The following is a 12,141-nucleotide window of genomic DNA, read 5'->3' on the forward strand; positions in this document are numbered from 1 at the left end:
GAACCACTTGATTCCCTGCTTTATCTTATAATTGTGTGTTAGGTATGCTGGAAAACGAGTTTATGGATTGTCGTAGTGTATATTTCTGCTGTTTCTGATGAAACAAAACACTTCCTGGGTGCTGACTTTTAAGCCATCAGGTCCATTGTAAGTTGATCCCATTAAGCACAATCTAGATCCATCCAACTTGATGGAGGATTGTCTTACGAAGATTAGCCTTTGTCTCCTCAAGCACCATGGAAGCGACTTCTACCAATATTATTATGATCAGATGCAACCTCCATGGGTAGATTGGCAAGGGCGAGGTCAGGTATATTTATTTTTAGTTTAGTTTACTTTAGTTTAGAGATACAGCGAGGAAACAGGCCCTTCGGCCCACCGAGTCCGCACTGACCAGTGATCCCCATGCACTAACACTACCCTGCACAAACTAGGGACAACTTACACAATCGTCAAGCCAATTAACCTACAGGCCTGTACGTCTTTGGAGTATGGGAGGAAACCAGAGATCTCGGAGAAATCCCATGTGGTCATGGGGAGAACGTACAAACTCCGTACAGAGAGCACCAGTAGTCGGGATCGAACCCGGGTCTCCGGCGCTGCAAGCGCTGTAAGGCAGCAACTCTACCGCTACGCCATTGGAGGAGCAGCACCTCATATTTTGCTTGGGCAGTTTACACCCCAGCGGTATGAACACTGACTTCTCTAATTCCCTGCTTTCTCCTCCCCTTCCCAGCTCTCCCTCAGCCCATTGTCTCCGCCTCTTCCTTTCTTCTTCCTGCCCCCCCCCCCCCCCCCCCTCCCCACCCCCGCCCTCACATCAGTCTGAAGAAGGGTCTCGACCCGAAACGTTGCCTATTTCCTTCGCTCCATAGATGCTGCCTCACCCGTTGAGTTTCTCCAGTATTTTTGTCTACCTTCGATTTTCCAGCCTCTGCAGTTTCTTCTTAAACATTAAAAACCTTCATGTCATCAGACTTTGTGGGGTTTGTAATCAGTGTTGAGGACCTAAGTGATGCTCCCTTCTACCTAGAGTTTAGAAGGATGGGGATGTTTTCAGTTGAGTCTAGAATCAGAAAGCACAGCCTCAGAATAAAAGGATGTAACTTAAGAATCGAGATGAGGAGCAATTTCTTTAACCACATTGTGTTGATTCTGTGGACAGCCGTGGAGCCCAAGACATTGGCAATTTTTAAAGTGGAGATTGATAGGTTCTTAATTTAAGGATTTCAGAGATTATGGGGAGAAGCCAAGAGAATGGGGATGAGAGGGAAATGGATGCCAATGTTAATGGTAGGTGGTCCACCAATTATATTCTTCTGCCACTTCACTGTAGCTCTTGCAATACAACTATGTGCCATTTCAAGGGGCAATTAAGAGCTCACACTTTGGATTATCTGCAATCACATCCAAAGCACCCCAAGGAGGGAATGTTCTTCCTTGTACGACATTTGCAAATTACATAGTCTTATTTGAGAATCTGTGGCCATTATTATTATTGACTAGATTTTCTGAATACCATGTTATTAGTTAAATGTAAATCCCATGAGATTTGAACTGAATGGCCTGTGAAGCATCTAATGAAATCACCTTTCTTATCTATGTGCTCACAAAATCTGTTACCCTTTTAAGTGTTTCATATTGATGATTGCAAATGGAAAATTAATGTTACAGTTTTTTCTCCACATTATTGAATTTATAAATTCTCCCATCTAAATTCATTTACCTACATTAAATAATTTCCCACACAATACTTGATCTTACCTGATCATGGATTCATAAAAATGATGATTATAGACCTATCAGTTTACGTTTACAGTTTATCAGTTTCTGGGCATCGTGATTTTCATGAAAGATTTAAAACAATGTTCCTTTGTGCTTAGACATATTTCTCCCACATTAGGTATATATAGTTACATCCAAAAATAATCCACAAACTGCTGAGATACAGTAACTCAAGGGGTCAGACAGCATCTCTGGAGAACATGATCAGCCGACGTTTCCCAACCTGAAATGTTACCTATCCATGTCCTCCTCTAGTGTTGCTGCCTGACCCCCTGAGTTACTCCAGCACTTTGTTTTGTTTTTTAAACCCAGCATCTGCAGTTCCCAGTTTCTATTTAATTACATCCATATATGCTTACAAGGTATGATATTCCTAATATTGCAGCAAATTATTGTATTGCTTCTGGTTTACTTAGGTCATCTATTCTCTGAAAACAATTATCTTGTGCACTCTTCGCCATAACCAAGCTACATTGAAAACAGTTTGCAAACATTTTAACAACGGACTTACCGAAACTCCCGGCACCATTCCTATTTGGCCACGTAAACTTGACTTTTCACCACCAGCCATTTGGGATGCAAGTTGCTGTGTGAGAAGAAACAGAGCAGTCACGCTAATCCTCCATGTGAACAGGAAATACACAACTCACAACTGGGCAACGGAGAATAGTAAAATGTATTCAGGAGAATGGCTGAGTAAGCCACCTCTGATGGAATCATAGATAGACACAAAAAAGCAGGAGTAACTCAGCGGGTCATACAGGATCGCTGGAGAAAAGGAATAGGTGATGTTTCGGGTTGAGACCCTTCTTCAGACTCATGTTTGAGATATTAATTTCCACCATGAAATAATTATTACTTGCCATTATTATCTATTTTGTGATGGGATTATGCTATATCAGATGGAAAATTACAGTTAAAGCTCTTAAACTATTTGTTCATAATAGGCCAAAAAGCTTAAGGAGGCTTTAACTCCCATTTTATCAATGGTCAGTTCAGAAATAATAAGTGTTCATGATTAAATAAATCCATGATTCTGCAGGTAACTGTAAAATTCATCAACAATAATTAATTGATTGAGTGATTAGTTGATTAATTGATTGATTTATTTTATTGTCGCATGTACTTGGTACAGTGAAACTCATTGTTTTGCAAACAAAACACAAGTATGCAAAAAGTCACCATGTATAGGGCATCGACACAGTGCGCAGAGTGAGAAGCGAAGTTCTGTATTGGCTCTAACGAGCCTGTAAATGTTTACCATTAATAGGCACTCTACAAAGACTCATATAGCATCCAGAGACCAGAGAATCAGGTTTACAATGCTGCAGCCTTGCTTCAATTACATGGATAGTAGAATAATGAAAACAGAAGACAACAATTTGTTATTGACTTTCTTTTAAAAATCAAAACTTGTCTTTAACGGTCTATTGTAACCTGTAACGAAAATGTAAATGCAGAAAATTTGCTTCGGGTAAATGCTTACTAAATAATATATAAATATTGTGCCTTTTTCAAATGCTTTAAATGTGGTACACAAAGGCTAACATCATAGGCTGATGTTGTTTCAAGTGGAATGATATATAATGAACAATTGTTAGATCAAACAAATCAGGCAGACCTGTTTTATGTTCATGATTAGGAATTTACAAAAACGAGAAATTCAGCATTTTATTTTATAAGGCCGTTTCAGTATCATTAGATCCAGATTCAGTGTTATTAAAATTCTTATTTAGGGTTTCCCAAACACAAACACGTCTAAATGGTTAGGATAAAGGCCTACACTTTTAAATATAGAGGCAGACAATTTGTGTATTTTCTAATGATAGATACAAAATGCTGCTGTAACTCAGTGGGTTAGGAAGCATCTTTGGAGAAAATAGATAGGTCTGAAGAGGGATCCTGACCTGAAACGTCACCTATCCATTTTCTCCAGAGATGCTGCCTGACGTGCTGAGTTACTCCAGCATTCTGTGTCCGCAGTTCTTCTTTGTTACATTTTGCTTATTTTCTGAATGCATTTCCTTGTTGCAATGTGTTACAATTATGCGGAGGGTGAAGTGAAATGGAACAAAACCTGTTGCTTGATCTTGCATGATCTTGTAAAGTCTAAGCTGCTGTAAGTAGATCAAACAACTTTGGAAATGTCAAAGATGATGAAAGACAACAATGATCATTTCCGCTGCCCGGTAATTAAAGTGCAAAGTCGTGATAATTATATGAGCTGTTATACTTTCTGTGAGGAACTACTGAAAACATTAGGCTTTGAAGTACTTACACTTTGAAAGCCAGGATGAGTGGGATGTCCAGGTGGCCCTGGGGGACCAGGTTGTCCAGGAATTCCAGGCACACCATCACCTCCAGATGGACCAGGCACACCCTAAAACCAAGGGTTACATTCAAGTTTCAGCAAAAGGTACAATGCTTTGATTTAATTTGTAGGCTTACATGGTATCACCTTGCATGAACTAGCTTTATGACCGATAAGCAACATAATGACAGATCGCCAGCTAATAGAAATCTTTCTGCCTAAAATTAGACACTGATTGAATTAAAATAAAAACACATATCTTTCCAAATTTTGGTTGCATTGCCAAAGTAGTTATTATTCCCTATAGAAGTCACAACTATCGCAACGTTTAAGAAACATTTGGATAGGTACATGGATAGGACAGGTTTAGAGGGGTATGGACCGAACACAGGCAGATGGAACTAGTGTAGATGGGACATGTTGGTCGGTGTGAGTAAGTTGGGCCGAAGGACCTGTTTCCACGCAGGATAACTATGACTAAGTAAAGTTCTTTCTTACAAATAGAAAAGTAAGTGTTACAAGTCTTCATTCGGAAGGAAGCTTTTACATGCTACGCAAAGTGGATCAGCTTATCAGTATGTTATACTGGAAATGTACAGCATGTCAGGTAACATCTGTGGAAAGAAAAACAGAGATAACATTTCATGTCAAATACCCTTTGTCCAATGAAACATTTGAGTCTTTGACCTGAAACATTAACTCTGCATCTCTTTCCACAGGTGTTGCCTGATCTGCCCAGTGTTTTCATCCTTTTCTGATTTTATTTCAGATTTCCATTTCCATGAAATATCTTGAGTACTTTTAGGAGTCAGTGCTTTGCTCGAAGTGGAGAGACTAAAAATGATTTGTAAACTTTGGAATGAAAGACAATAAGGCCATTTCTATAACTTCAGCATGAAAGTATTGAAGCTTACAGCATTCCTACATCCTGGACTGGGTTATCCAAAGAATGGCTAAGTACAAAATGGCTCTCATAGCAGCAGATGTGGAACAATGGTGCTGAAATATGGATTTAGAGAATATAATGGCAATATCTCAGTTCACATTTACACTTGTGTTGCTATCCTACAATCAACTTGGGTGGGATCAGAGCAGAGATTAATCATTCTATATTTTGCTTTCAACTACATTGCTAGCTTTCATTCTGATAGCTTCCCTGACTCCTGGTATTCTGAACTTGGTCATGAGTCTACAGTATGGTATATTATTGAAATCCTTTTGAAAATTCAGATACATTATACCTGCTGCATTACTCATGTCTATCTTTGTTAATTATGGAGATAAAGATAATAGTGATTAAGCACAGCTTCAGTTTGTAAATCCATGGTAATGGCTCTATATTATGTTTTCAGTTTCAAAATATTATTCTATTGCATGCTATTATTTAGTATAGTTTAGTTTAATTTAGAAATACAGCGTGGAAACAGGCCCCACGGCACATCGAGACGATGCTGACCAATGATCATCCATACACTAGTTCTATGTTATCCCAGTTTCGTAGCCCAGACACTTGGAGCAAATTTATTGAAGCCAATTAACCTACGAATCTGCATGTCTTTGGAATGTGGGAGGAAACCAGAGCACATGGAGAAAACCATATGGTCACAGGAAGAACATTCAAACATTGTGCAGACAGCACCCGTAGTCAGGATCGAACCTAGGTCTCCGGTGCTCTACTGCAGCGCCACTCTTCTGCCCTATTCTATTTCATCTTCTTTTATCCATCCTGTCAGTGACATTACACTATTTGGTTTACAAGACAATGAACTATTTTTTTCTGACTTTAATATGCAAGAACAATCTAAGATGGCAATTTTCCACTTTTGAATCAGCTCTCATGTGTGTGTAATAATGGGGCAGGCCATTCACTGCCAGAGATCAGGAGCCATCAGTAAGCAGTACCATGCGGTGGACTCCAGTATGGTCCAGACTCCATCTTCCACTGACAGTGCAAAGATCGATTGTGCTGCCAGAATAGCTTTGACAGTCGGTGCAGCCCCACCCCTGGCCTCACAGGCTGTCAAACCTGCCCTTTAAACTGAACATATGTCAATGCCAGATACATTCAAAACATCCAAAATTACCTTGGACCCGTTAAGATTTTTACAAAAGCTAAAACCATTCAGAAACATTTAAACTATAGTTACCCATGCACATATGAAAGCAATTAAAACATTTAAAGTATCATAATTAATTCAAATTAAACCTATTCCTCATTTTATTGGCAATGGGTGGTATCCCCCCCCCCCCCCCCCCCCCAACCCCCCCCCCCCCCCCCCCCCCCCCCCAGCCATACACTTGGATGTGCTTGTTGTGCTGATGCGAGCTTATCCTGGTACAGGCTCTCAGTGGATGGAGTTCCGAGTCTGAGAAGCAGAAATTGTGTGGACATTCGTGCTGTCCTGTTAAACCTATGAAGAGATCAGCAACAGAAGCAACCATTGCACAGCTGGTCCCCATGCCCTGTGCAAAGCATTTTCCACCACACCCCCACCCTAGGAATTATCCAACTGGTGGATCTGCTGGCTTGCAGCACCAGAGACCCAGGTTCGATCCTGACCTCGGGTGCTGCCTGCGTGGTGCTTGGCCTTTTCCCAGTGACCGTGTGGAGTTCCTCTGTGGATTCCTGTTTTCCTCCCATGTGCCAAAAACATGAGGGTTTGTACATTAATTGGCCCCTGTAAATTGCCCCTAGTATGTAGGAAGTGGATGAGAATGTGGGATAACATAGAACTAGTGTGAACGGGTGATCGATGGCCAGCATGTACTCGGTGGGCTGAAGGGCCTGTTTCCATGCTGTATCTATCAAGCCATCAATATCCGTCAGTAAATCTATGGAGGTCTTGGTAGATTTACTCCTTTGCCTCTGCTATTTTTTCCCCTAACTTGAATACGGTTGCATGTAATTCAGATCACTAAGTTCAATTTTTGACCTTATCAATAATCTCCTTTCATAATTATTTTTAAAATTTTCTTTTTGATTCTTCTTCTCATCATCTGTCCACAATTTTATATTACTTGAATAACATAATTTTGTAATATCTTACCGGCGTGACGTTAACTGTGCGAATGGCACTTAATATGACTATTTTTATGGTCATGATCATAACACTCATTAAATCTGGGCTCAAAGTGTTTAAAACATTACTCACTGTTGGTCCCTTTGTGCCCTCCCTTCCTCTTGGTCCATTTGAACCTGGTGGACCCTATAAAAATAAATGTTACAATTGTGAAAAGCAAGTTCAGAGCTAAGATTAATGCCTTTGAATTGTTGGAGAAATAAGCATTGAGAATAAGGTCCCTTAAATGCATCTTCTTTCATTTTAGCATTTATCTGTTAAAATGATAAATTGAATTGTTAACTAATCAACACAATTAGTCCAAACCATACTTATACCAGAAAAATGGCATTGATGTTAACTATAGACCAAAGTAATTCTTTTAAACACAATACAAGTATCATACTTATGCTTTTTATTCTTCAGAACAAGGATTAGTAATTAATGACATTTACAACCATTCAATCCATTGTGACCATGTCCACCAAAACTACAGTTACTATGATTACTTCCAATTCCAATTAAATGGAATATACTTTTTTTTCCCCACAGCAGTTAGCCACCTTTCTTCATTAACTAGGGTCTTAGTTGCCTTTCCTAATTTCACCATCTCTACATCAATTTTGTGCATTTATTAATAAATATTCAAGAATGCACACAATTGATGCAGATATGGTGAAATGACCATAGAAATATTTCAATCTTTCCAAAGAGTGGCCATTTCTAAGTGAGTCAGGGATTAATTTATAAAGCAGAGGCGGCCAGTGGCCAACATCAAAGTCAAGAAGCTCCACAAGAGAAACTCCAGACAGCAGGTGTCCTATTCTCATTATGGGTGACACATTGTGCTGTCATTTGTCTTTCTTTTGAATGTATCCCGGACAGCACTGCTAGTCCTAATTTATCATCCATCCTTCATTGCACTTGAACTAAATGTCTTTTCAGAGGCCAAATTCACTTGTGAGAAATTTTCAGAGTATAATTTCACAGACATTGCTGTCGACTAGAATTATTTGTAGAATGGATAAGAATTATAGATTTTGTTCCTAATGAACTTCAGGAGCATCGAACTACCCGATCACAGGAGATTCGATCGCCCCGACGTGAGAGCTTCGATCGCCGGCTTCGGGAGCTTAGATCGCCCCGACTGCGGATGGTTCGACTGCCCTGACCGTGGAAGAATAGAGAGGGAAGATTGGACTTTATTGCCTTCCATCACAGTGAGGAATGTGGAATCCACTGTGGTGGATGTTTATGTAATTGTGTGTCTTGTTTTTTTTTGGTATGGCTGTATGGTAAATCGAGTCTCACTGTACCTTAATAGGTACACGTGACAATAAACAGACTTTTGAAACCTTTGAAAAAGATGTATTTTTTAAATCAACAATCCTTGTCAGCTATGAGAAGAATTCGTTAATTAGCTGTACTTATGTTCCCCATAAAACCTGTGCCTCCAGATCATCTATCCAGATTCCTCAATTACTCATGAAGTGGTATAAGCATTGAACTACCGATATAGTTTGTAATGATTCCGTGGACCTACATCTTTAGATGCAGATATTGTGTGTTTTTATGAAACGGGGGCAACAGAGGGCAGAAGCTGTTGTCAATCTCTAGTACTTCATGAATACCTAATTTCTATCTGAAGAGATAGATTATTTAGAGGTATTTAGAATGTTGAGCATTGTCTAATTTGTTTTGGAAACCCTGCCAGAATTATAGAAAAAAATGGTAGGAATTCTTGCATTGTACATACAATCTGGCGCAAACATGATCACCAAACTGTGCACAAATTGCACTGGAGTTTTGTGCTGCTGTTCATATATGGAATGCTCAAGACATTTGCATTACTCACAAGCAAAAAATATTGCCATCAATCACTGCAATAGGCCATGGTAAATGAACATGATTGTGGGCCACTGTTTTCCTTGAAATAAATAAATGCTGACAAATTCAAGAATATTAACGGTGTTTTAATAATATAGCCGAAAATAGGTTTTCCAAATATTATATTTTAGTGCAAATCATTCACAACTTGTATGTGACCTAATTTCAAATCACCGAAAGTGACTAAGAAAAATATTATTATTTCTTCAAAGTTCTCAAGTTATTACTATTTCAATGTTTATTTTATAACTTTCAGGATTTATGGAGGGTGATTTGTTTGCCTAAAGCAACTAAAATTGTAGAGCTTCCTCAAATAATGACAGTCAACCTCAATCATGAATATATTTCCATCAGATTCATGAAGGCTCCCTTTAAATTGCATCGATGCCGAACAAGGTGTGTTCACCCCCTCATCTTCACCATGGATGTCCAATCACTCTACACCTCCATCCCCCACCAGGATGGCCTCAAAGCCTTCCGGTTCTTCCTCGACCAGAGGAGCAACCTATACCCAGCCACTGACACTCTCCTCCGCCTAGCGATGCTGGTCCTTACCCTCAATAACTTCATATTTGACTCCTCCCACTTCCTCCAAACACAAGGCGTAGCTATGGGCACACACTTGGGCCACAGCTACGCCTGCCTCTTTGTCGGGGACGTCGAACAATCCTTGTTCAATACATACCAGGGCCCCATCCCCGACCTCTACCTCCGTTACATCGACGGCTGCTTTGGGGCCACCTCCTGCACCCACACACAACTGACTGACTTCATCCACTTCACCACCAACTTCCATCCGGCACTGAAATACACCTGGACTATTTCCGACACTTCCCTACCATTCCTTGACCTCACTATCTCCATCGCAGGTGATAGACTCCTGACCGACATCCACTACAAACCCACTGACTCCCATGGCTATCTGGACTACACTTCTTCCCACCCTGCCTCCTGTAAGAACTCCATCCCTTACTCCCAATTCCTCCGCCTACGCCGCATCTGCTCCCAGGATGAGGCGTTCCACACCAGGACATCTGAAATGTCCTCATTCTTCAGGGAACGGGGATTCCCCTCCTCCACCATAGATGAGGCTCGCACCAGGGTCTCTTCCATACCCCGCAACACTGCTCTCTCTCCCCATCCCCGCACTCGAAACAAGGGCAGAGTCCCCCTAGTCTTCACCTTTCATCCCACCAGCCATCACATACAACAGATAATCCTATGTCATTTTCACCACCTCCAACGTGACCCCACCACTCGCCACATCTTCCCATCTCCCCCAATGTCTGCCTTCCGCAAAGACCGCTCCCTCCGCAACCCCCTTGTCAATTCTTCCCTTCCCTTCCGTACCACCCCCTCCCCGGGCACTTTCCGTTGCAACCGCAAGAAATGCAACACCTGTCCCTTTACCTCCCCCCTCGACTCCATTCAAGGACCCAAGCAGTCATTCCAGGTGCGACAGAGGTTCACCTGTATCTCCTCCAACCTCATCTACTGCATCCGCTGCTCTAGATGTCAGCTGATCTACATCGGTGAGACTAAGCGGAGGTTGGGCGATCGTTTCGCCGAACACCTCCGCTCGGTCCGCAAGAACCTACCTGACCTCCCGGTGGCTCAGCACTTCAACTCCCCCTCCCATTCCCAATCCGACCTATCTGTCCTGGGTCTCCTCCATTGCCAGAGTGAGCAACACCGGAAATTGGAGGAACAGCACCTCATATTCCGCTTGGGGAGCCTGCATCCGGCGGGCATGAACATTGAATTCTCCCAATTTTGTTAGCCCTTGATGTCTCCTCCCCTTCCTTAGCCCTCGAGCTGTCTCCTCCCATCCCCCAGCCCTCGGGCTCCTCCTCCTCCCTTTTTCCTTCCTACTCCCCGCCACCTATCAGTCTGAAGAAGGGTTTCGGCCCAAAACGTTACCTATCTCACTCCATAGATGCTGCTGCACCCGCTGAGTTTCTCCAACATTTTTGTGTACCTTTGTGTTAATAAAAGTTGCATTGTGCGTGACTGCCCTCAGAAACAATGACAACATATTTTTTCCAGCAACTCGCTAAAGGTGCATCACATCAGAATGTTGATATTCCAGAACCTAGGTCATTTACGAATGGGACGAAGACAAACTTTTTCATCCAGAGAGATCTGAACTGTGGAATTCTCTGCCACAGAAGGCAGTGAAGGCCAATTCACTGGATGTTTTCAAGAGAGAGTTAGATATAGCTCTTAGGGTTAATGGAATCAAGGGATATGGGGAGAAAGCAGGAACGGGGTACTGATTCAGGATGATCAGCCATAATCATATTGAATGGCGGTGCTGGCTCATAGGGCCGAATGGCCTACTCCTGCATCTATTTTCTATGTTTCTATATCAGGTTCATATTTGTTAACACAAATGAGACATTCTCACATTCGCCCTTAGATGATCTTATTTCACTCCTGAAAGGAAATCAATTTTTATAACACTAAGTTAGAAAGATATGACTTACTGCTGGGCCTGGAGGTCCTCTTATTCCAACCACCTGTTAAAAGTGAAAAAAAGTAAACCTTCAGTGAACAATGAAATTGAGGATAATATCATCATTTTAGTTATGTACTGGGCATTTTCCCACTGTCTTTCATTAATTTTATTCAAATTTCAATTGTTGTTTACTTAAAATGCAAGCTCTTACATTTAAATATCCAGCTTTGAAAAAGTGTTGCTGCCAACAGCATCAAAAATAGCCATTCCAAGAAAGAGATAAAATCCAGTGAGAGTGAAAAGAGACTAGATTAAAATTACTTACTCTGCGGACATCCCCTGGTTCACCTTTCTGTCCCTGTAAGCGAGGGAAAATATTAGTTCAAATTGGAAGGACCAGGTAAATCAATAAACATTTAAACTTCAAAGCATTACCCTTTCTACAGAGCTGGAAACCAACTAAGCTTTCTGTGTATTATCCTATAATGGACCTGATATATGAAATACATTGAATGTGTCCCTATCTATACAGGTTTACAACTAAGGCTACAAACCTACTATCTTTTCTAATCATTCTTATTTTGATTTTCTATATATCCACACAATATTTTAAAATTATAATAAATAAGTATAAATTTCTG

The 12,141-nt window shown here is 41.0% G+C and overlaps 1 protein-coding gene across 1 annotated transcript in view; it reads right to left on the reverse strand.

Annotated features, from left to right (window-relative positions):
- The window catches only part of LOC129698622 (collagen alpha-2(V) chain-like), a 245,989-nt gene that overhangs the window by 122,553 nt on the left and 111,295 nt on the right, over window positions 1–12,141 (reverse strand). The window contains exons 4-8 of the mRNA XM_055637740.1: window positions 11,826–11,858; window positions 11,529–11,561; window positions 7,249–7,302; window positions 4,064–4,165; window positions 2,297–2,371 (exon numbers count right to left, since the gene is read on the reverse strand). Of these exons, the coding sequence (XP_055493715.1) occupies window positions 2,297–2,371; window positions 4,064–4,165; window positions 7,249–7,302; window positions 11,529–11,561; window positions 11,826–11,858 (297 nt within the window). The remainder of the gene's footprint in view (window positions 1–2,296; window positions 2,372–4,063; window positions 4,166–7,248; window positions 7,303–11,528; window positions 11,562–11,825; window positions 11,859–12,141) is intronic.

The sequence above is a fragment of the Leucoraja erinacea genome, chromosome 7, assembly GCF_028641065.1.
Source record: "Leucoraja erinacea ecotype New England chromosome 7, Leri_hhj_1, whole genome shotgun sequence".
Taxonomy (NCBI): domain Eukaryota; kingdom Metazoa; phylum Chordata; class Chondrichthyes; order Rajiformes; family Rajidae; genus Leucoraja; species Leucoraja erinaceus.